At 39.0% G+C, this 24743-nt stretch overlaps 1 protein-coding gene and 1 long non-coding RNA gene across 4 annotated transcripts in view; one reads left to right on the top strand and one right to left on the bottom strand.

Moving 5' to 3' along the window:
- COL4A6 (collagen type IV alpha 6 chain) overlaps positions 1-24743 on the top strand; it is a 115545-nt gene that overhangs the window by 33458 nt on the left and 57344 nt on the right. For all 3 annotated transcript variants that reach the window (XM_032701778.1, XM_032701780.1, XM_032701779.1), the window contains exon 3: positions 6611-6694. In XM_032701778.1, coding sequence (XP_032557669.1) covers positions 6611-6694 — 84 coding nt within the window. The remainder of the gene's footprint in view (positions 1-6610; positions 6695-24743) is intronic.
- LOC116793732 lies at positions 2839-18036 on the bottom strand. The gene is made up of 3 exons (XR_004359576.1): positions 18027-18036; positions 15085-15090; positions 2839-2928 (listed from the first exon to the last, which is right to left on the bottom strand). It is a non-coding gene; the product is annotated as an uncharacterized LOC116793732 (long non-coding RNA).

The raw sequence follows: 24743 nt of genomic DNA, 5'->3' as shown, positions 1-24743 counted from the left end.
TCAGCCGCTTGGGCATTTTAGTCCTTCTGTAACTTGTGATGTAGATCATCTATTTAAAAAATAGGATGAAAGGTTAAGTGAGAGTTGCGTACGTGTTTATCTGTCCCATCCCAAAAAGAAGGAGTGATCTTGATGTAGATATTGTAAACTGGGTAAACTTTAAGCCTGTGGGCCGTAATACTCTGCTAACTTTTGCTGCTCATGAGTAGTTCTTCGTTGGTTCCACCCTGTCTGCAGCTGACAGGTGCCATCTATTTTGGAAATTTAATCTGGGGTAGGTATGTTAGTAACCTGAACATACAAATCCTGTGGTCGTAATCATTAGTTTGGGATACAGGCAGAGCTAATTGTTGATGTGTAAAATGGAGATGCCCAGACCATCTATGTATAATTTCCATTATTATTGACAGGCTCCCAGCAACAATGATTTCTTGCTACAGAGTAAACCCAGTTCTTAATCACTCATTTTCATTTTCAACACTATAGTCCTCTGGTAATTAAGCATGGGACATCAGAGTTTCTTTATGAGTGCCTTGATAATGTGACAAGGATTTTGAATACAAGGCATTGTGTAGATTAGTTAGTACAGATTTGAAATCACTACTGCAGTTATTAACAGGAGTGCTTACATTCCCTCCCCAAAATATGGATTTTGTATAATAAGAATTAATTGATAGAATAATGTGGTGGTTGAAGTAGTCCTAGGCATTTTTATCATGTACCATGTCACTGAAAGGGATGCAGGAAGTTTCCTAGGTATGCATTCTGGACATACGAGTGGCATAAAAATGGTTATGGCTAATCAGGATTATTTCTGTCACTTTGCTGTGGAGAAAAGTAGCTGCCTAGGTGTTTTCAATGTCTATGGAAATGTGCACACTTGGACATTCAGTGCTGTTCCTAATCCTGACAGGGAAGGAATCTGGAATATTCCAAACAGCTTGTTTTGTCCTATGGGCTAATCAAAAGAAACGTGTGCCATAATATTGCAGATACGTGAACTGTATGTGCACAAAGTTGGAATGAAGCAGAACTTAGGGGATTTTGGTTATTTCTTTTACCACTAGTTGATTTATTTGTTTAGGAGACAATTTAATGGAAGAAACTGGCATGCAAAGAATTGAAACCAACAGTATTCCTTTGAACAGGATTGGTGATGGCTTCAGGAAAGGGTGGCTACACAGGCTGTACTTTGACAGTACCTTAAGGATGCAAACAGAATAGCAAAGGAAAAGGAGCCTCATGCAGTGAGGGTTGGCTGGCTGTAGCTTCCAGTTTGCAGCTTCCATCTCTGTTTTAGATGGTGTTTAATGCTGTGTCTGCTGAGCCTGCAGACCGAACTGCCTGTGTGAAGAACTGGCTCAAAAGCCACTTTGTCAGGAGGCTGTGCTCATGTTCCTGGCTATGCACTTCCTTGTGCTCATCCTGCTCTTCACTGTGTCCCCAGGAGACAGATCAAGCATCCTTACACCAGCTGTGTCCCACACATAAGGCTGCATTGACCCCTAGTGTAACTCCATCAGAGAAAGCTGTTACTGCAGATTTTCCTCTGACTCAAATCCAAAAGATACAGAGAGAGATTAGTAGTTAGCTTTGGTGAGGAGGAACAGATGCAGCTCCCTCCTCTGCTTCTTAATCCATCAGCATTTTGCCACAAGTATCACTAAAAGTGTGGTCAGATTCTACCACCGTGTTGCTTGGATTTTACTGTTTAATTATCAGCTCTGGAGCTTTCATTTCAAAGATGATTTTTTAACAGATGGCTTTGGGGAATGATGCATTTGAAAATAAAATGCAAATAATAAATTGCTGACATATTTTCAAAGTTGGTGGTCTGTGGTGTGTACAAATTTGAAGGATGAATCACAGTGGATACATTCCAGTTTACCTTCTGAGATGTGTTTTGATGATAAGTACTATAAGCATTCCTTTAACTTTCGGTGAAGATTCTTCTTCTCTAGTACTTTTGTTTAACCTATTTCCACAATGAAGGAGCTGAGGCCAGTCCTTTCCATTGGACTATAGGAAGAATAAGGTGATATTCAGAGTGAGAGAAGGGCTTAAAGTCTGACTTTACATGGGGTTTATGAGTTAGTATTTAAAGTAGGGTTTCTTACTTTTGTAGGTGTGTTTTTTACACTAATTATATCATCATTCAAGTCTTAACTCATGAATTTAACTCCTAAAAGTCATAAAGGCTAAAACAAGTAAGGTTAATGCAGCATTATTGCATTGCTCATGAAGTGAACACAGATTATTACATTTGACTAATTTTTTTGCTGTAAAAATGTACAAGGATGTCTGCATGTCTAGTACCGTGAATATAATTTTCTTATTAGTCATCAGCAGATAACAGGATCCTGAACTATACGAAAATTGTTTATTTGAAGATTCCAGACGTTTTCATTAAGTAACTTTTGAGTATGAAGTTTCTTATTATGATTTTGCTCTGTACTGGAGCAGTCCTTGACTTAAGTTAAGAAGTTAATGAAAACAAGTCTTGGGGAAAAAAATTTCATCCCTGTCATATCTCTTTATGCAAGTTTGAGATTCTTTCACTTTGTTTTATCATCATCAATTTTTTTTATCTTCATCTTTTTGTCTTCTTCTGTCGCAGACATGTTCTTGTTTTGGTGTACTTTACATACTCCAGTTTTGCATGCTGGCATTCCTGAGAATCCATTCTTTTCTGAAATTTTCCAATTTATTTGCCCATTTTCCACCATTGCTACTTTAACTTCCTCATGTTAAAGATGATGCTTTTAACCTTTCTGCTGTTCTTTCCCAAAATGTGCCCTCACCCTGTTCCTCTGGTTAAAACCATTGTCTTCAGCCAAGGATTATTTAGTCTTTTAGTTGATTCTTTGATACAGAGCAGAAATTTTGAGGCAAAATTGAGTCTCAGCTCATGCATTAGAGCTGTGCTTCCTGGAAGTCTCCCACTGAAGTTCTTTGTTAGATGGTTTCCTCCTGCCTGGGCTGCAGGTACAATTTTCTTTGGATTTGCAGGCAAGTCCTTCCAGGTCATGTGTGTTTATTCTGTGCTCTTGTGTGTTGTTCTAGAGGAGCTGGAACGAGCGTGAGGCTGGGACACCTCTTGTGGCATCACAGCTGTCAGGTTTCTTTACTGTCTTTGGCTCCAGTCCAGAGCAAGCTGAAGTCAATGGAAAGATTTGAATGCCACTCCATCTGCATGAATCAACTGTGCATAAATGCCTGATAGAGGTGCACCAGAAACAGGAGAGGAAAATTGTCCTTACACTGGCTCTTGGGTTTGAATGTCTTTTAAAAATAGTTTCTCACTCAAAACAATACTTCTTTAATAAAGTGGTTTTTTTCTGCATTGAAATCATGCTAGTGATTCTTATGTAAGTTTGAAATAACTCAATTAAAAACAGTATGTGTGTTCTCAGAGTATGTATTTTTGTAATGGTGCTACCATTTTATATTAACGGTTTCTATTTTCAAAATCATCAATGAAATGAAAATGGTTTAATTCACTTCTCTTGTAATGGTGGTGCTTACCACTATAACTAGTACCCTTATTTCTTTAATTCTTATTGTTTCTCAGGAGCATATTCATCAACATATCTCAGAGCAGTTGGAAAAAAAACCCCTTCCCTGAATACATGCACAGAACAAGTGTGACAGGCTCATGCTACATGTTCAGGTTACAATCTATAAATGTTCGAATGACCTTGCATTCATATATTTGAATGGGAAAATGTATTAAATCTTTTCAGAAGAGAACATAGTTGTCTAGAATATTATATACAGCCTTTAGAGTTGTATTCACAAATATTACGCACATGGCTGTTTGCTATTTAAGTAGTTTAGGAGTGTCTGATGTCAGCTACTTCCCCTAAATAAAATACTCAGGACATGTAACACCTGGTTTGGAGCCAACTGGCTTTGCTTTGCTTCCTCTCCAAATGCCTTCATTCACAAGTGAGCAAGATGACTCCTCATGTTGTGAAAAAGGAACCCAGAAATTCATGGCAAACACAATTTTACACAAAATATTTTCAGTTTTGAATAGAGCTAAGTGAGAGTTTCATCCAGCTTCCAATAAATTCAAGGGAAAGATTTCTTTTGGCTTCACTGGGACTTTGACTGCAGCGCTGTGGGGAGCAGCACGAGCTGGGGGGATGGAAGGAGTCATGGCTTTTTTTGTCCAGTCCTCTGCCACTGGGAAGGACCTGACTGCCACCAAAGGAGGGGGATTTCTGGCAAGTTGAGCTTCAGTGCTCTGAGACAGCAACTGTTGCAAGGCAGTGACCATGGAGGAGCCCTGACCTGTGAGAAAAGGAAGCTGCTTTGCCATTGCTCCATAGTAGGAGGCAGCAGAATGGACAGAACCGTGAGCCCCAAGGGCTCATGCTGGAGAAAAAGTTGATGGGAAGCTGAAATCTTTGAAGAACTTAAGGTTGAATAAGTGTCTGGAAAAGCATGGTCTGACTTCCTGGAGGCATGAAACTGTCTGTGAAGAGTTCAAGATTAAGTGTCAGGACTTGAGATGTCCATTGGCTAGCAATGGGGCCAGATTTCCACTGTGAAATATTCTTATAATCATAGCAAAATTTTTATCTTGATGCACTTCACTCTTAGAACAAGCTCATAAAATCTGAATAATGCTTGTAATCAGAAATGCTCTCTTAGTGGTGTGTCTGTTAAGAGAGGGACCAGTTTTTCTGTACTGAGCCCTTGCACATTGTAAACTCAGGTTCATGGTGATCATTCCTTGTCTGAGCAGGCAGTTTGGAGATGCTCTTACAGTCTATCATATAACTTCTTGAAACAGTTTTTCTCCTTCTCTTTGCTAGTGGGTAGTTAATTTGTTTGGGGGTTTTTTGTTTTGTTGGGGTTTTTTGTTTGGTTTGCAGGTTTTTTTGGGTTTTGGTTTTTTGTTGTTGTTTGTTTTGGGTTCTTTTTTTGGTTTTTGGTTTGGTTTTGGTTGGTTTTTGGTTGGTTTTTTTTTTTACCTTTACTGGTTTCTTTGTTTTCTTTCCCACTGCCCAGGGTCAGAACTGTCTGCAGTGTATTTCCTGTTATGGTGCCTCCTCTCTTGTGGTGTATCCTTCTTTCTTTCTGCTGCTCAAGTATTGTGTAAGAATCTACCATAGGATCTTAATGAGTAGTCCAAAAGCCCCATATCTAATGGGGCCTCATCTGAATGAAACAACCAAAAAGTCTGCAAAAGTAGTGTTTGCTTGGTTTTTTTATACTTGATGCCTCTTAGAATTGCTTGAAGGTTGTTATAACTATTTTACAGCCAGAGACAATGCTCCTTTCTGGATAGGGAAGTATGGGAGGTTGGACTGAAGGCTTTTTTTAATATCTGTTCATTCTAAAAATGAAGGTGTTTAATTTAGCAAAATGGAGTAAACATCAGGGTTTCTAGAGAATTTTTTATTTACCTTTAGCAGAAAACTGATCAAGTGATATCAGATTAGTTACTTTCTCTGAGAAAGCTGATTCAAAAAAGTTCAAAAGTTGAGAAACTTGCATGAATTGCTTTTCATTTTTCACGTTCCTCACTGACAGATGTCAGGAAATTTTAAAGGCTTTAAAAATATTTCCTGTGAATGCTTTTAGTAAGGAAATGTTCACTTCCAGTCTGAACTTGTTTCAGCACTTAGTTTGGTCACCTTGATATGAGGAGCTTTATATTTATTCCTTTCAGAGTTCCAAAACATAGGGACTGTACCTGGGCATGCTGGACCGTGAAAGTTTCCTTAGAGAGGGGTGTTCTTAATGTGTGACTAAATTATAGTGCTCAATTAGCCTTTTTTCCAGGACTTACAATGTTGTCAGTAGCATTGCAAGGCTTTTGGCAGCCCAGTGTTTCAAAGCGGTTGAGTGTGGGAGTGGGTCAAGCTCTCTAAACTAAATTTATGTAGCTAACCTTTATGTACTGACACAGTCTCTATTAGCTGGGAATTAAGTTTGTGATACAGGGACTTCAGATTTACATACTGTAATTATTCTTGAAATAACTAATGCTAGTGCAGTAAATTCAGAAAATATTTTCAGTTAAATCCAAATTCATGGTGGTTTCCTGCTGTCTTCCTTGCACGTCTGTTCTTAGTTTAAAATACCATCTTCTCTCATCCAGAAGTTTCTGTTCTCATGACTCAGAGGTGCAGCTTCTTGTTCTTGGAAATGTGGAAGGATCCCAAGTGAAATGTGTCTTGGTAATTCCTCCTGATATAGAGATAGCTGTGTATGCAGGATGGCTGAGGCCCAAGTTGCAGTTATCAGTAGTGATCCTGGTCTAATGGTGTGCTGGGTATCCTAAAACATCACCTATTTTTATGGGTTTGATAGCTCTGGGGAGCACTCATCACCTTGCAGAACAGAACCAACTTGTGTCAATTCACTCCTTAAACGATTTCTAACCCAACTTTTTCTGTTTATTTGGTGATTTTGAAAATGACCCAGTTATGGAGAAGTTAAAATGTAATTGTATTTTGACCACTTCCCAATGAATTCACACAACAAACGTAACGTAGGTGAAAAGTGCCGAAACCAAGCGTTTTAATTAAAGATCTTCAGCTGGCAATTAGCTTTGAAATTCAATTTTCTTCTTCTTTTTTTCTTTTTTTAATAGGGTGGAAAGAAGTCCTACAGTGGGCCATGTGGGGGCCGCGATTGCAGCGCCGGATGCAAATGTTTTCCAGAGAAGGGTGCACGGGTAAGTTTGTTTTCACTAATACAACTTGTCCTTGTGTCTCTTATCAATCTTTTTATAAATAAACAAATAAACCCCAAGTTAATATGTGTAATTCTCAATCTAATGACCTCATGAAACCACAAATGATGAAGACCAGCTGCATTTCAAATGTCCCTGGCCAGGATTTCAAAAGCCGTTCTATAGGTTTACAAATTGCTCGCTTTGCAATGAGTCTTCAATGGAATCTCATTTCTTTGTGATCTGAGCCCTAGTTCAAAAGAAGTCAGATGGTTTTGAAGTAGATTACAACAATTAAAATTAGGAAAATCAAAGTAGTGTGGGTTCCAGTACAGATTTTGCCCAGCCCTTACTGCAATAGCTTCTGGTTGTGGAAGTGTTTTTGACTTGTGCATTTTTTTGTGAAGGAACAATAACTGGGAGTGAGTCTGAGCAATTCCCTTTGAGAAAGCCATTTGTGTAGCTAAAGCCTCTCTGTCTGAAGCCTGCATTTGAAGCAACCAAATGTTTAAGCAAGACTTCTGTAAAAATCTTATAGTCTTTTCATATAATCAAAGGAAACTAAAAGTTTTATCTTAACACCGCTACTTTCTCCTGTCTGGAGAGTTACTGACTTCACTCTGCTTCAATTACATTGTTGATTTTGGTCCAGACACTGCCTACTTAATATTTTATCTTAAGCTCTGAAGTATTTTAGCACATATGAAAATGAATCTTAGAGATTTTGGTTATGGAGATGAAAGGAGGAAAGAGCTGCATTGTAGGTACTTGAAGAATTGAAAAGGTTTAAGGAGGAGGGAAATAATACCAGTTGTCTTGTTTAATAAATCAGTTCTTCTTCCTGAAATCATATTGAAAACTCATCCTTTGTGGGAAAACAAAAGAAATTAAGTCTTATTTAAACACCAGCAGTCCTAATTTTTTTTTCCTTTCTATTTCAGTGACACAGTATGAGTATATTCAAGGCTTTGCTTTCTAGGACTGAACTTAGGAAAATGTTGCTATTTCAAAATGATTGTCAGCATGGGCTTAAATGTTTTCCTAGTTGCAGACAGAGTTGAGTGTGAATGCTTAATTGATAACTGATGATGTGTTTGCTCTGGAAGTATAAAAATTCTTTCAATTCATCATGTGGCAGAGCAAAAACAGGTCTAAACAGATAAGTGGAAGAACTTTGCAAGGAAGTTCTCAACATAACCTAGAATACAAGCTAAAGCCAATTGCTCAACACCTTTTGTGATTAGATACTGTAAGGGACAGACCTCGTTTGGTTCTGGAACACAATATCCTGTAAATGCTTTGACCTTTAGATACCAATGAGCATCATTCTTCTGTCTCTTTACATTCCCGGGGTTCAACTTGATTGTTTGAACTGGCCACAACGCTGTTGACCTTGCAGTTTGAGCTCCTGGCATCTCTTTTGTTAAGATGTCACAAAGATTTTAGGCTGTTTTCATTGCTGACCTGAGAACTCATTTGGCTTTTAGCTTGTTTCTTACGTGACCTGTATCAGTAGGCATTTTCAGTCCTTTAAACACGTGTTCCACCCTACTGAGACCTGTCCGTGGAGCAAACTGTCTGCTGGGAGTGGTAATCTTTCCCTTTTACAACACTACTTCCATCAAGCCGTACTGAGCCCTGCTGACACCTTCTTGGACATCTGCAGGCAGCTACTGGAGGCCTGCCATGCCAGAGGATAAGGAGGTGACTGGCTGAACTGGGAAAGCGGATGGTGTGATTATGTATCCTACAGCATGGCTCGTTTCTTGCAGGACACTGTACAGCCCGAGGCTAATTCCTTGGCTTCCTGCCTAGCTTCTTCTCCATTGCTGCAAAGCCTTTAAGTTCAAAAAGGCAAATGGGAGACGGGACTTTGCCAATGCCCTGAATCCATATTTTGTTTATAAAAGTGTTTCAGCTGTCAATTTTGCACAATTAACCAGATTGGAACAAAGCTAAGCTTTCTTTTTAAAGAAAAGAAATAACTAAAAAGGACAAGAAAAATGACAATAAGCTGACAACTTAATGAAAATAATATTGGCAGTGTCCTTAAATGTCCTCCTCAAATGCACTTCAGATCAAGTTATGACAAATTTGTTTCTGACCAGATATTTAAAAAATTTATTCGGGCAATAAAAATGTCAAAACTACTTGATTAGTGAAAGGTATTCCTAGAATTGGCATGTAGACATGTAGAACCCGCATGTCCACATATTCTTGTTTTTGCTATAGACTGTTAGAGCATATTCAAGATATATTAAAAAAAACACCCAAAACCCACAAAGAAACCCCAACCGAAAAACCCAAACCAGTATAATCTCTCTATCTTGAAGAATGATCTTATTAGAAGACTAATCTCTATAAAGTGAATCAGCAATTTGTGGAATAATTGAGATTCTTTTTTGAAGGAAGGGTGGTGCAGTACTAGTCCAGCAGCTACTTAGGGAGTTCTCCCAACAGATTGGTAAGGCACATCTCCTAAAAGAGCAAAATTTCCTTTCTGTTGGTTGTCCAAATACTTACATTAAATTTGAAAAGCCTTATTGCTATCTTGTACCCATTTTAGGCTGTTGGGTGATGTTTATTGTGCAGGTGAGTGATCTACAGCTAGAACATTTTTGGGACTGTCTGAAGAAATTATTATGTTTAAAACAGTGGTTTTCATTCCACTTTCTCACTGTTTGCCCACAGTTTATGGGCAGAGATAATGCCCTTTGAAAATGTCATGCTGTATTGGTGGCTCTCTTGCTAAGAAATGCACTGCAGAGAGGTCAGTAGGGACCAGGAGGCATTTTCCATACTTGCAGAGTATCAAGAAGCACTAAATAGTAGGCAGCCTGCACCATTTCATTTTGCAGCTCATTTTGCATTTGTTTATAATAATGTTGGCTTTTTTGTTTTTATATGCTGTCAACTACTTTCAAACACTTACAAAGATAAACTAGCAGACACAGTCCTTGTTGCATGTATACCTTCTCCTGATGCCTGTTCACTTATCTTGGAATTTATAACAATATTAGAGTTCGTTTTAAACTTTGCTCAACATGTGTTGGAGCTAATCTTTCATTTTTTCATCGTCCCCCACCAAAATAGAAATTAAGGAAAAAAATGATCAATTAGGAAACTATTAATGACATTACAGAACCTCTGTCCTGTCTCAGAAAAAATCCACACAGAGACTGTTTCTAGCAACTGGTGCTGTTGGAAGGGATGTATCTGTAGAATGAGGCAGTTGGTTCTGAAGACATTATGGACACTTTACACTGAATTGAGTCTGGTCCCACTCAAACAAAATCCTATTTGTGTAGTCCAACTTTACACTGCAGGGTGAAGCAAAGCATTGTGAGTAGGAGGGACTGAGTGAGATGGAGAGATTTTGCTCAAAAATGCAGTTGCTGTCTGAATGAAAGGTTAGTGCACCCAGAGATACATGAGATTCCCCAGTTTTTTTCTGAAGTTCAAATGATGATAGTGAATGTAGTGTAGTTTATCTCTGGGCAATCAAAGAGTTTTGGATAGAATTACTGCAGATCAAACAAGCTAGAAAAGATAGACAGATCCCCAGTGTCCACTCGCTGAGCAGTGTAACCTGAGGTCAGAACTTTGGATGATTAATCTAACTGTTATCTCAGATAAACTAATGTCGCATTGGCAAGACATCTTAGATTAACTTTTGTCTTGAACTCATCCCCTCAACTTAATACTGGGTCTACTGAGTGTCTCTCTTGTGATAATTAGTTGAAGATTGGTTGACGTTTCTTTACTATGAAATATTTAACAATTATAACTTGTATTTTTTTATAAGCTTTGCTGAATTCTGCTTTGGCTGGTTAGTCCCTCTGTTTGGAACAGTTAGGGATTTCCTAGTGAAACACCATTTCTTTGGAAGTGTAAGCCCAACAAAATGAATTGTTTTTGCAGAAGGATTTTACACAAACCTGTTTGCTGGAGACAAAATTCTGTTAAGCAGTTTGTTCAAACTTCTTTCTGTTTCTATGTGGCTTCCTACTACCTGGCTTGACAAGCACTGTAGGGCATAGTGATGCCATTTCAATATCCATGGCCTGCAGGTAGACCAGTTAAAATGAAACCAGACTGTGAGATATGGCCATTTCCTTCAAACTGACAATGCCAAGATATGAACAGTGCTAAATGCACTAACCATGGATAATCAGCCTGGTACAGGTAATACTGGGATCATTATGTAGTCATTTTTGTAAAGATGGAGTATATGTAAATGACGTCTAATTCTTGTTCAATTTCCCTTCTGGTTAAACAAAAAATGCCATCATTTGGTTTAGGAAGAGGATTATCTATAACATTGAAAAATGTTGACCATCTGTTCGCTGTCATTAAGAAGTTCTGGCAATATTTTGAAAGAAAATGAGGTAATAGTTAAGTCAAACAACTTACGTGCCAGCTGCTTTTTTTAACAACTGCCAAGATTTCTTTTGTTTTTTTAAGTAATGAAACTAACTTTGCCAAATGTAGCATTAAACAATTATTTTACATGCCCTCCTGACCCAACCTAAATACACTGAGCTTAGCTCTCTAATGAGAACCACACCATATACTAACTAAAACTGCATAAATAAACCCCATCTCATTGCATTTGAAAGGATTCCTTATGCAGTGGGTGTCAAGACCAAACCTGTTGGTGTGTGCAGTCTTACATCATCTCTCTTTGAGGACTTCTGGAGGGGACCTGTCTTATCTTACTTACAGGTGTTGTATAATTCAGTAATGGTGAACAACTGTGTTTAAGCAGGGTAACTGAGGAGTCTCTGGTAGAAAATCTCGTTTCCATGATTTGTTTTGCAGTTTGGTCTGAAAGGACACGTGCACTAAATGAGGCTAAATATATTCCAGGAAACATATCCCGATAAGAAGATTGCCACAGCTTTCAAAACTAACCAGAATCCATGGCATTTCTGTGTCACCAGGGTGGCTGAGGTGACTCTGTGACCTGAAACTGTGTCTAAATCTGCCTGCAAGGGCAGCAGATTTTGTAATTGCAGTGGGGACCTGTGTTTACTTTTGAAATGAACCAGAACGTGGGTTCTCCAACTGTGCTCCATAGAGCACTTCCAGATGGCTTGGAAAAGCCCAGCAGAGAAGTATCTGTCGCCATGCAAGTAACTGTAACCCAGGATTTTAAAGTCTTTACAGTATTTTGGAAGCAAGTGGAGCATTTACAAAGCTCCTTGTTGCACATTCTACAATGCTCTGAGTTGTCTTAGCTTGAGAAGTTATGTAGTCTCACTGTACCAAGTGAATGTCTGCTCTTTCTCCTTTCTAGCCTGAAAAAAGTTTCTGGTTTTCTCAAACTGAGCTTCTCAGCAGTGAGGTGTTACTGGTATGTGTTTAAGCTGAGATGAGTACTGAAAGTCATGTAGTCAGCTGGTGCAGGATCGGATCACTCTGCCTCGTGCTGTGATAAATCCCCATCTGAAGGCAGAGTGTGCCGTGGCTCTGTGCTCTGACTCTGGCATTGTGAGCCGAGGGGGCCAGCGTGTTGCCCTGGGAATAGGTACTGTATAATTTCATGTTTGTACAAGCTGCCATGGCGACCACTGGTAACCTGCACGGGGAATGTACTGTTCCCCTTGGAACCAATGTCATCACTCCCACTGATTTCGTTTATGTGTGTGGACAGATGGGAAGACAGAACCAGACTAGCCTTGTCTCTCCCTCGCTGGACCCTTGCCACAACCGACCTTCTGTTCTAACTTTGTATCTGTGCCACTTTCTTCAAGACCAAAAGTGATAAGTTGTGCTACAGATTTGATCCATATGGACAAAACAGAGAGTTCAACAAGAGTTTCCTAGTACCGAGCCCCCCACCAGCTTCCTAAATACTGGAGAGTAAAAACATGTATCCAAATTCTTTCTTCATAAAAATTATCATGTCTTTCTTGGCCATAGGTTGGAGGTTTTAATGAGTCTGTGATGTTTTACTTGCCACATAACTCCTTAGAACAGGACTAACATTGACCCTTCAGATTTTCTTGTTTGTGTTTTTATAGTCTAGGAGGAGAGTTGTTAATGTTCTTAAAATAGTTTTGTGTCAGTCAGTCCACCTTGCAGTCAAAAAGATAGCTAAGAATTCCTGTAGGAAGATGAACTCTCTAGTGTCCTGCCCAGGACAAGAAAAGCAAATGTTAACGTGTGTCTTTGAAACATGAATGTCTAGTTGGGCTTTTGCTTAACGAAAGCTGTAGAACTGTGTGTGATTATTCCTGCAATGATGTCTCAGTTGAAGAGAGATATTTAATGCTCTCTTACATCTGAGAAATGGCACAAGACTTTCCTCTCCAAGCAGTTGACAGACAAGAAGGGGTAACTTATATCCTGTGTTAAAATTACCCAACTGGTATTTTTTTCCAGCACATTTTTTATAATTTGTGTGTGGCATTTGCTGTGTCTCAGGAGCCTTTTTCTCCAGGTTAAGTTCTTTTAAATACTTAATTTTCTTCATGCCTCTCTCCTTTCACTCCATTCCAAAACTTGCCCATCTTTTAACTGTGATTTTTTTTTCAGAATATCCCTGGTACTAATTATTTTTTTAAGCTTCTTAAAATGAGAAGAGGTGCCCCTTGCAGAAACAAGAGTCTTTTTTAAAGACTTTCCGTTGGCAGTGAGTGAAAGGTGTGACAGAGACTTTCAGTGTGATCTCTTGAGTAAGTCAGCCCTGGAAGCAGAAGGATCACAGAACCAATCTATGAGCAAGGCCCAGTTCGAGGAGATTTGGCCGACAGTCAAGTTGGCCAATTCGTGAGCCAGGAAAACAGCCGACAGCAGGGATTACTACAAAGCAAACTTAATTAGGCAACAGATAGGCAGGAAGTACGCCAGTCATGGAGCCTGCAGCCAGATAGAGCACACAATGAGGACGGTTCACCAGGCAAAACTGTGTTTGTACTGGTAAAAGAGGCTGTAGTGCAAATTAGTTGGAAGGAAAGCTGAATGCATGGGTCTCCCAGGCTAACTGTCAATCCCTGCTTTCTGGGAAATATGTGCAGTATTTTTGGTGTGAATCGCAGCTTTTCCTGGTAGGAGATCATAAATTTCAGAAGACATAACAAGCTATAGCTTGTTCATCAGTGATAGGCAAGGAGAACGTGCAGAAGCTGTCTCCTTGTGAATGAGCAACGTGTATGTTTGCTTGTGTGCAGGAAGGGGGCAGGGCTGACTGTCTGAGCACTGGATGGTGAAGAACATGAAAGAAAGGAAGGAAAGGGAATGATGGCACTTTTTTTTGCTAAATAAAGGAGCATCCAAATAACAGAACATAGTGGGAATAAAAGAAGAAATAATAGCATGCAGGATACGGAATGGTCTGGCTGAGAATCTGGGTATAAGTGTAAATTGTATAAAAATATCTATGAAATGATGGAGCACTTACCCCATAGAAAGGATGAGGGAGCAGTGGGCAGGAATGGTGCAGCTCATATATAGGTATGAGACTGCAGCATGGCTGAGGGGAAAATGGCAGCTTCTAAAAGGTCCTGTATGAAAGACTCCCAAGTGTGACAAAAGAGAGATGTTGGTAAAGCAAGATAAATAAGAATATCAACTTTTCCCTTGACCTAATTCTGCAAAAGTAGGAGGAATACTCAGGTGTTTGTCAGTCTCCTCCTTTTTAAGCTGTTGATTAGAGACATTTTGGCTGTTGCTCTCTAATAAGTCATAAATCCATTGATAGAACAAGCCTATTTTCACAACTATCCAATGTTAAGCTGATTTGATGAGTGACACATTACATGCTCTTTGACATTCTGTGGAACTGCCAAGATAGAAAATTTAAACTTGGAGGGAAGTTGTGAACTGTAACAAGAAAAGGATACCCGAGTTGTACCAGGTATTTCATTCAGTTACTTGTTTTGGAAAAAGGAACATTTTAGTAGTCTGGAAAGCAGCATAGATACAAATGTCTTTATTCATAATGGGTGATTTTTGAAAGGGGCATTTTTGGTCTTTTTTAACAAACAACAGAGTGTTATCAAAACTGATAAACAAAAAGTCGAAGTAATTTAAAATTTTCTGGGTTTAATCCATAATAAATCCACTACAAATTATACACAACTTTTAAGGACTATTAAAAAGAAATATCTGGTTGTCTCTTAAAGCTTAATGTACTTTTTTTAAATGATCAAAGAAAGCTGTCTAATAAAATGACTCAGCATGTGCTGAATTCTCAGTGTACAGGAAAGGAAGAATTTTTTAGTACCTAGTGTTTAGCACTAAGGTTGCTAAATTTTGGTTTTTGAAGTTCTGTAAAGCTGCTATCTTTTAAGACAGATCTCTTAGTTTTGTGTTCATATCCATAATATTCTGCTGGAACAGTATAGCAGAACTTGTTCTGCTTGGTAGCTGAGCTGTGTTCTGTTCACCTGCTCCTGAAGCTGTGATGTGTTTTAGCACAGAGGCAAATCTGCCTCAGCACCAAATTTGTTCTGCTCACGTCTCTGTTGCCAGACAGCACCATCTGCCTGCTTGTGTGTCTGGGCATTTCTATTTCTTGTCAGGTTCTAAAAACAGAATAAAAATTCTTAAATGTGGAAAAGAATAAGCCAGGATATCCTTGCCATAGCTGCGTTTGCTGCAACTGCTACGTTTAAGGAATAGATTTTGTTGTAAAAACAACTGTAAGCTCTAAGAGTGTACATGCTCCCTTGCTGTGGGAGGCAAAGTCACTATATATAGCAAATTTTCAAACTTTACCTCGGTGTTAGACATAGTGAACGAAGGTCACAGAACCAAAGAGGTGCCTTTGGTCTGGGCATCCTGTCCCCCAAGAGTTGCAAGAAGTATAAATAATCCTGTTCAGTGAAGTGGGATGTTTTTTGTTCATAGTTAATTTATTCTTTGTAACCTGAACTCTTAACTGCAGTGATGGCTCTTTTGGATTGATGAACAATGAGATCACTCTCAAAAGTGCAGAAGTTACAGCTTGTATACTTTGACAGATAATTCCTGGGACATGTGCAACAAACTGGCTCTCAATGATTTGGAGCAGTGCAGTGATGCTTCCCCTCACCCCTTCCTGTGCATCACAGTGCATGTTTATCAGCAGTCTCATTGGAAACACTGTGTAATGTAGTTCCCCAAATGTATTGAGGACTGCTTACCTTGGCATCATGAATCACACTTTGGGAACAGTTGGAATGTAAATCAGGATATTTTTATATGAGAAATACAGGTAATGGGTATTTTCTAAGAAATTTTTAAACAGGTTTTGGGGGTTTTTTTGTGAAGCTTCATTTCCCTTTATACTTACTGTGTTGTCTGTTCTGAATATGTACATGATATTGTGGCATTTCTTTTATTGTGATGACTAATGACTGAGGATCCAGCTGAGATGAGGGAAGTCCTGCAGTGCAGGACAGTTACAAACATACAGTAGGAGACAGTTGGTGCTCCAAAGTCCTTTCACTCTGTGAGAATTACTTTAGTTCTATGTTTCCTCAAGTTTTAGTAAGAAATCTGTTGCTTTTATTCAACAGTGTTTTCAGGGAAGTAGGTGACTTCATATAAAATAGTTTGAAATAAAACTCTAAAAAGTTAGCACTCTGTACTCCTTAATAAGAGACCTCTGAAAATAGTTAATCACTTCTTCTGGAGTATATTTTCTATCCAAACTTAGAGACATTTGAAAGAGAATATAGCAGAAGAGGTTGTCTTGTCTCATTTTAATTAGGGCATATCTTCCTAACAGTACAAAATGTTTTTGGAGGATGTCAACCTTTGGAAGATCCTTAGCAGTGGAAATATAGCCCAGCTTGTCTCACAGCAAATTCAAAATAAAGAAATAAAGTCTGCATGCAAAATCAAGGCAGCAGGTGGTCATTCCGTGTATAACTCCAGCTGCACTTGAGCTGTAAATCCAAAAGCATTACAAAACTAGCAATGGGACACCCAGTGGTTTCTTGCAGGCTTGGATCAGTGTTCCTGGGACTTTAAAGGCAATTTTACAAAGATTTAATGTTTTCTCTTGAAACAATAAATGACAGAAGTGTTATCTCCAGACTTTTTCCAGAGCAGTGAAGTAATTAAACTTCACTTGTTTTTCTAACATCAGGAGTAAAACCTGAACTAATCTAGTCTAACCATTCCCTTCTCTTTTATCAGCCGGAATGTGCGTTAACTCCTGAGAACATTTGGGTAAATAGTAGTTCTGCTTACAGTGGCTTTATTTTATGCACTGGGTAACAAAAAATAGTCAGGGTTTCCTTCACAGAGTTAAATGTAGCTGCTGTATTGTGCATTATTTTTTCTTGCAGAAGCACGTGCCAGATGTGCCACATTTAGGTGCCTTTAGATTGATTTCCTTTGCTAAGACAGTGCCTGCTGTAAGCAGTGCCTGGGCTCTGTCTAATGCTTTCATTGTGTTGTGCACCAGTATTATCAACTTTTCAGTCTATACTGAAGAGAAAAGCTGAGTTCCACTGATGTTACTGAGGGGTTTCCCAACATGTATAAGGAAGCCAGCATTTTAATTTTCAAACCTTCAAAGCAGATTGCTTTTGGGCTTCTAAGAACGACTGCTCAAACAACCATTCTCATGAGTTTTATGTGAACTTTGTGTAAGGGAAGTGGTTTCAAGGGAAATACCTCCTCAATATTTTTCTTCACACTTGTTTTAAAGAAGCTGTGTGAATGCTCCATATAGTGTTGGCAGGATGTTATAGCTGAAGGAAGTACAGTTCTGTAAACCCGATCTCCTTTGCAAAATGAAGACTTTATTTTGCAAATGATACTCAATTGTGACCATGCTGGGTCAATGTGGCATTTCAGAACAGAGTCCATCATACTTCAGAGTTCCAGTGCAGGGTGTTACCCTGGGAGGCAGCTCTGGGAGCTGGCTACTAGAAACCCACACAAATTCCTGATGTTGAGTTTTTGATCAGTTCAGTTACTTTAAAGAGGTGAAAATTTTCTCTTCAGCACATGGACAAACAGGAATGGGCAGGGAGAAAAAAGGAACATTGGGATTTTTCCTGTCTTATGTATCACAGTGTAGTTTACCCTGGAGGAAAGAAAATCAAGCTGTGTGTCCCTCAAGAGTGATGATGCTTGAAGGATCCTTCCATTTTGTGTAATAATTTTCTTTGAAACCTCCAGATCTGTGATCTTTTCCAGACCTCCTCTTTGAGCAGCACAATTCTGCCATGTTCCCAGGCTGTCATTTACAGTGCCTCATCAGAAATGATTGAAAGTGGTTTTCTTGCCTTTGCAAAATGGGTTTGAGATTTTTGTTCTTATTTCATAAAAGGTCTTAATGACTTCTGAGCAATTGTGGTGCTTGTCGTACCCATTTTAATGGTGTTTCAACATTTAAAAACCTGCAAAGGAAAATGCAGTTTACACAGTCTTTAATTCTTTTCTTTTCTTCCATCTTATACTTTTTCAGTAAATACATCTCTTGGCACAAGGGAAATTGAAGTGGGAGTGTGTTTCATTTTAAAAAATAACATCCTTGTTAAATAATCCTGCACTTAATTAAATTTCCTCTGTTTTAACAGCACATAGAAACAAATAACTGTGACAAACAAAAATAAAGAATCTTGAGGAATAGTGACTTACCTCTGATAAGAACCTTCTGGCCTATACAAAATAATTTTTTTTAACTTATGCTTTGCTAACAAGCTTAGCATTTGGTTCACATTTCCTCTTTCTACATTGGGCTTACTTATGAGTAAAACGTAATAGATTAAAATATTTTACTTTAAAGCCCTTTTTTAGTCACATTTTTTTTTGTTATATATTAAAAAGCATATGGTACAACTGGCTTCTGCCTAGCAATTACATGAGGTATCATAGTTCCCTATAGTTAATTGTGTTGACTAATAGGTAACATAGTTCCCTAGTTGTTAATTGTGAAGAGACTGAAAAGAAAACAAGGACCAGCTCTCATGTTGTTAATAGTACAGCTGTGGTTATTATCTTGGTAGCCAGCTATGTTAATATAGGGATTGCTTTCAGTGCTTCAGACTATGGCTATAAAAATCTTGGTTGACCTGGCAAAATGACCTTGGAAAAGTAGTTTCATGTTTCTGTGACTGTTTCCGTTTCCATGGATTGCTGGTCTCGGCTGTTTGTCCTGGGGCTGTCCTGGTTGTCTTCAGGAGCGTGGGTCAGAGACTCCCTAAGGCAGGATGTGTGGCTTGCACAGCTGTGGGAAGGTCGCCAGGAATACAGGTAGCTCACAACTCCCATCACTTCTCATTTCCTGTCTTTTGGAGAGGGGCAACTGCTTCTGCTTCCCGCACCAGTTATGCTGTGGAACTGCAGGGGATTTGGAGTGTTATGGCTCAGACCAGGAACGTGGACCTGTCCCTTCCAAGCTGCATGGGAGCAAGTGTGGTGCTTTCATTTGATCTATACCCAAATTTATCTGACACCTCCAGCTGTGCAGACACCTGCATCTGCCTGCCTGGGTGCCAGCAAAGCACAGGCTTCAACTTGAGTCAGGTCTACGCTCAAAATACAATGTTGATCTGTCTTATAAGTTTGCTACTTAAAATGACAGAGCACATGGATGGAGTTTAGCTCGGAGAGGAGCCTGGCCCTGTTTGAGGGTGGAAATTCAGTTAATTAAAAGAGAACTGCAGTTCCTTGTGGGTCTGTAATTTCTGGTTTTGGCCTGACATTAGAACCTAAGTTGAATCATGGGCCCACACAGTGAAAAGTTGGCTTTTTGAGTGGCAAATGATCATATTATTAAATGTGAGTTGATACACTTCAACAAAGAGTTTAAATAATTTCTCATATACTTACTTCATGTGAGGAAATCTTGGCCTGAGAATAGATGTAAAGTAAACTGTGAACAGAAAAGTTATGAGACTTTTATGCTTCCATGGGATTTATAGCTGCTTTTCCATTCCCTCAACAGATCAGCAATAGAAATACCCCCTGTAAAGAAACAGCCTCTCTTCAGTCTTTGATTAATTAAGGAGCATTGTGGCCAACATGGTTTTAATATATTACTGGTTTTGGCATACGAAAACTTGTATGCAAAAAAGCTCTGAGAGAATAACTGTCTTTTCATCCTGTTTCATCACAAGGCCACACAAAAATGCTCTGATTTTACTGAAGATGGGTAGAATTAATACAAGAGATGGTCAAGAAAATGTATGGCCACTCACCTTTTGGAAATCTTTTCCTAAAGGAGAGTAACATAGAAATTGAAAGTTCTTTCTGGGATGAAATAATACACTTTCAATACCTCACAATTTTTGGCTGCTCTTGGTGCCATCTAAATTGTCTTTAGCAAATACTTGTTGTGACTTTAGGCTGAGATTTTTCACAACCTTCTAAGAAAGGTTCTGGAATTGAATAGAATTGAGTTCCTCATTCCAGAGAGTAATTGGATTTGGATTTCTTAATATCACTGATTTTTCTGCTGACCTGCTGTGACAGACATAGCTATTGCACTTTTTCTGACAGAAGAGTGACCAAGGGGTGCCTGTTGTGCCAGTCATCTTGAGGGTGTGGGAAGAACTCATTGTTCCTTGCATTCTGATGGGATGATTTCCCAGTCCAATATCCTTGACCAATTCAATGTGTGCTTCTGCTGTCACTCTCCCTGTTTCCATGGAGCCTTCTCATTTCCTCCCCTTTTAGCACTGAGGTCAATGTACTCCATGGTCACCCCTTGTACAAAGAGAGGAGCTGGTTCAGCCTGATAGCGTTAAGTCCACCCCAGTAGCTCAACACAACTGGGTTGCACAGGGCACTACCTTATCTTGACTCAGATATGGAAATGAGAGTCTTTAGGGATGTGAGTTCTCAGCATTGTAAAGAATAAGATGAGGGAGCCATTGCAGCTTACAAAAAAAATACAAAGAGCAGGAGATATAAATACAAAGAGAGGGAGGAGGGAGCTGAAACAACCTGCTTTTCGTGCCACTGCTTGTGTCACCTTCAGCATTAGTTGTCATGGTCAGACTCAAATCCAGTGATAGCATTGACAGCCTCACTGAGGACACAAACATGAACAAAAGCTGGGGGCAGTCAGGACATTGCAGGATCAGGTCTTCAAAACAACCTTTTCTTCAGCCATCTCTTGAACATGTTTGAAGTCGTTTCATTTTAAGAAATCTGACTTGCAAGTCTGTGATTGAAGTGGCTGAGACAGTCCTTTAGCAAGCAGAGTATCCTGGGTGTGGTAGCATCTGTTTTGTGTGGGATACATGAAGCACAACAGCATCTTCTCTTGTCATCTACCATTGATTTTTAACTGGGGTCATATTCCTCTTTGCCAGTAGAAAGGATCTTACGTTGCACAGGAAAATTCTCGAGTTTCTTCAGGAAAAGGTACCATCAGGTGAGGGGAGGTTGTGAAGCTGGACCTTATCCACATGCATTCTTTAGAGTAAATCCTTCCTCTGTTCCTATACATTATGTTATTGGTGAAATACATCAGCAAATGTTTATAGTCAAGGAAAGTTTGTACTAACACTGTGTCATGCAACTAATCTGTTTATATTATAAAGAGGGAACACTAAGTTAGTTGCATTTTGCTCCAGACACAAGCATCTTACTAAATATTTATACACAGACTAGACTGTTTACTTTGCACCTCATACTATAGTTGTATTGGGAAGATCCAGAACACCTGGGTTTTAGTGAGGTCTTGAGGAAAATTTGCTACAACTTTGCAAATTACAGATTAAGAGCTCACTGAATTACTGAGTATATGCAGGAGAGTTTTTAATGGAGAAGTATCACTTCTAAAATGTACATTTCTAGAATTGTGAATAACAAAGTATCGGTGAATACCAGATCATGATTTCACTTTGGTTCTGCTTCATTCCTACACCTGTCAAATAGAGAAGTGTCAGAAATATCAGAGAAATACCAGTTTTCCCTGATTTAGCTTTGCTGGAGGTCTTTTCTTTACATTAGTGAAAACCAGTTGCTAGGATTAAATCACTTGGCTGACTTTGGTGATTCTACTCTAGATTTATGCAAAAAATTGTCAGTGAATAGGATCCTGTATCACAGTATTTCAGGTGTGCTAGCTATGTAAAGCACCCTTTTCTTTTTTTGAGAGGCTGTATATCTGCCCTTACTTTCCATCTTTAGGTGTAACTGTACATATGTAATCTTATATCCAGAAGTAGAGGCTGATGTAAGAGCAGTTTGACTGTCTAGGCAGAAAGCAGAAAAAAATAGCCCAAAGTTATTTTGCAGAGGATAATGCAGGTTCTTAGAGTTGAAACAGTGATTGCCTGTGTATTGTATTGTGTATTTAGCAGTTGTATCACTTGGAAGAAATATGTAAAAACTCTAATGTTCTTTAAACTGTGGAAGTGGGAGCGAAGAGCTTCAGGTGTAGAATGAAAGCTGTAGCTAATCAAAGTGGAAGCTAGTTGTTTTTGTGTGGTCGTCCCAGGTTGTGCTGGGGACCACTAGTTTTAAGCCATGGCCAGTGTTTTTTAGTGTGCCCTCTCATCTTGCTCAGTCTGTACAACACTGAAAGCGTTGCTGCTGTCCAGTCATTTTGCAAACCTAGCGAGAGCTTGTCTGATCAGCACTCACCTCCAGCAAATATCTGCTCACTTCACCACGAGATGGGAAGATAAAATTCTATTAACTGTTTCTCTTAACTGTAGTGGCTTGAGGTCTTAGGCAGCTTTGAATATAAATGGCCTCTGCACAAATTCCAAGATCTATTGCCCCTTGCTCCTAAATGCCACTGTGTATCAGAAACTCCCTCCTAAGCACAACTAGCTATTCAAGTTACACACTTTGCAGGTTTTCCAAAAAACATAGCAAGCACCACTTATCAGAATTAATAGGTTTTAATAATTTTTACTAAACATACAGCGCTTGATCTCATTTCAGCTTTACAGGAGTTAATGTTTTAACCACTCTATTACAAGAGTGAAGGAGTCTTGTTGTTGTAAGATGAAGTAGCAATGAAATGTGGTTATGACTAATAACGTGCTTTGCTTTTTTCTGGTTATTCTGAGCTAAGGCTTCCTATGTTTAAATTAATTTCCAAATATTTTGCACAAGTTTTGAAAGTAAACAAAACCTACAGTTCTAGGTGTGTACTCTTAAAAACTACTTTGTCCCCGAGTTTGTTTGGATAGGATTTAAGAGTTGTATGTGCTGTATAAAATTTGTATTCCAGACTAAACAAAAAGTATGTTTACAAATTGTCTACTTAGTTTAATTTTTAAGCTTCTTGCCATGGAATGTACTGTTTGAGATACTATTTTCTTGATATATCAATGGCAAAATATTGGATTTTCCCAATACTTTTGTGTTGAAACCTAATCAGAACATTTAATTGTGGAAGAGATTTCATTTCAATCAATTACTTTTTCCTTACTTATCACTTGGTTACTTTTTCCTTGCATTGAACTTGCATGCTACTAAAAGTACCACAGAGATTTCTTACACTATCTCTGTAGAAGAATCAATTTATTCCAGTAAATTAGAAATATATCTGTCCTGTAACAACTGTGTTAATGTGGGAGGTAAAACACTATTTCCGGAAGGATTGGAAGACACCATCCAACTGGATTGTTTTTTGAAAGGAGCATTTGTGCAAAGACTCTGGTTTCTTTGGTCTGGTGATTGTTTTCAATATTTATAGTACAGCAGGGCCTGGGGCCTCAGTTACACATCAGGTTAAGTTGTACTTTGTATAAACAATTAAAAAAAGCCTTGCACCAAGGAACTTTTCTTCTAAGCATTAAACGTCCTGATTTTTTAAAAAAAGCACACAGCTGGGACAAAACCATGGAATGATCCCAAACTGTAGCTGGACACAAGGGCAGATCTGGATTTCCATCCATCTGTGTTTAACTGTGGAGCATTTGGATTTAGTGTTCACTGCAGACATAATAGGGATGTTCAAAGATGCATTTAATGGATCCACAATGTAACTAAAATAAAACATCCTCAGTACACACGCAAGCAGTGTTCAAGGATTAGACACTTGAACATGAGCCAGAGAAAGAGCCTGAGGGTCTGTTGGTACAGCCTGAGGGTACAGCCTGATTCAGGCAGTGAGCTGAGGTGTCCCTGCCCTGGAGCTGACTTGTGGAGTGGGGCAGCAGCCAGCGGGCTGTACCTGAGCGGGTGGATGTGCTCTCAGAGCCTGCAGGATCTCAGCAGGGTTGAGGAGCCATAAAAACACCACGTGACTCTGTGGAATGTCCTGTTTCCAATCGATACAGCATGGATCAACTTTTAGCATCCTTTTGTTTAGTTTAAAGAATGACAGATCACTAATTTGACCCTTATTGAATGTATGTAGACTACATAATTTAGATAGACTTACAGTCAGTGGTGCAAGGTATCTTCAAGATAGTGGTGTCTTTCCAAGCTTGCTAAGTGTTAAATACAGGGGGGATCCAATCTCTCTGCTTTCATGGAAGGTTACTAGACTTGGAGATGCTCAAAAAAAAGCCTTTGAAGCTGCTAATATTTGGAAAAGGATGTACTCTTCGCATACTGCCTCAGTGAAGACAAAAAGAAAATAGTTGGTGTTAATGGTTAGTTGTTTCTTTAACAAATATAGTATGAGCTATTAGCACTAGAGTGATGTAGTGATAGGAAAAAAACTGCTATCAAAACAAGTAATGTTGATTTGATACTGGTAAATAACAATCTGAAGAATAGAAGTCCCGGATTTCTTTCCCACTTGCTGTTGCATCCAGTAACACAAAGACAAGGAAAATGTTTTGGGTTTTTTTTCTTTTATTTGTTCGGCAAATACAAAGGTTCTGGACAGTTAAATTTCACTTTACCAGGATAAAATAGCTGTTACTCCAATTGACAGATAAGAGCTTTGACACTGGAGTGTTACTTATGTCAATAGAAAAATGTTGTTTCTGGAAAGCAAAGAGGAGATGATGCAGCTTTTGAGACTCGAGTAAAATCACGGTGTTCAGGATGCAAATCCTGTGCTTGGGCACATCCTGTGTGAGAGCCGGGAAAATGAATTCCAGGCTCTGCAGTCTGCCTTTCCCATGACCACCTGTGCAACTGCCACTGAGCATTGGTGTGTCTGTTTCTTGGCTTTGCCATT

This window comes from Chiroxiphia lanceolata, chromosome 14, assembly GCF_009829145.1.
Source record: "Chiroxiphia lanceolata isolate bChiLan1 chromosome 14, bChiLan1.pri, whole genome shotgun sequence".
Classification (NCBI taxonomy): domain Eukaryota; kingdom Metazoa; phylum Chordata; class Aves; order Passeriformes; family Pipridae; genus Chiroxiphia; species Chiroxiphia lanceolata.
This window is presented reverse-complemented; position numbering and strand designations above follow the sequence as displayed.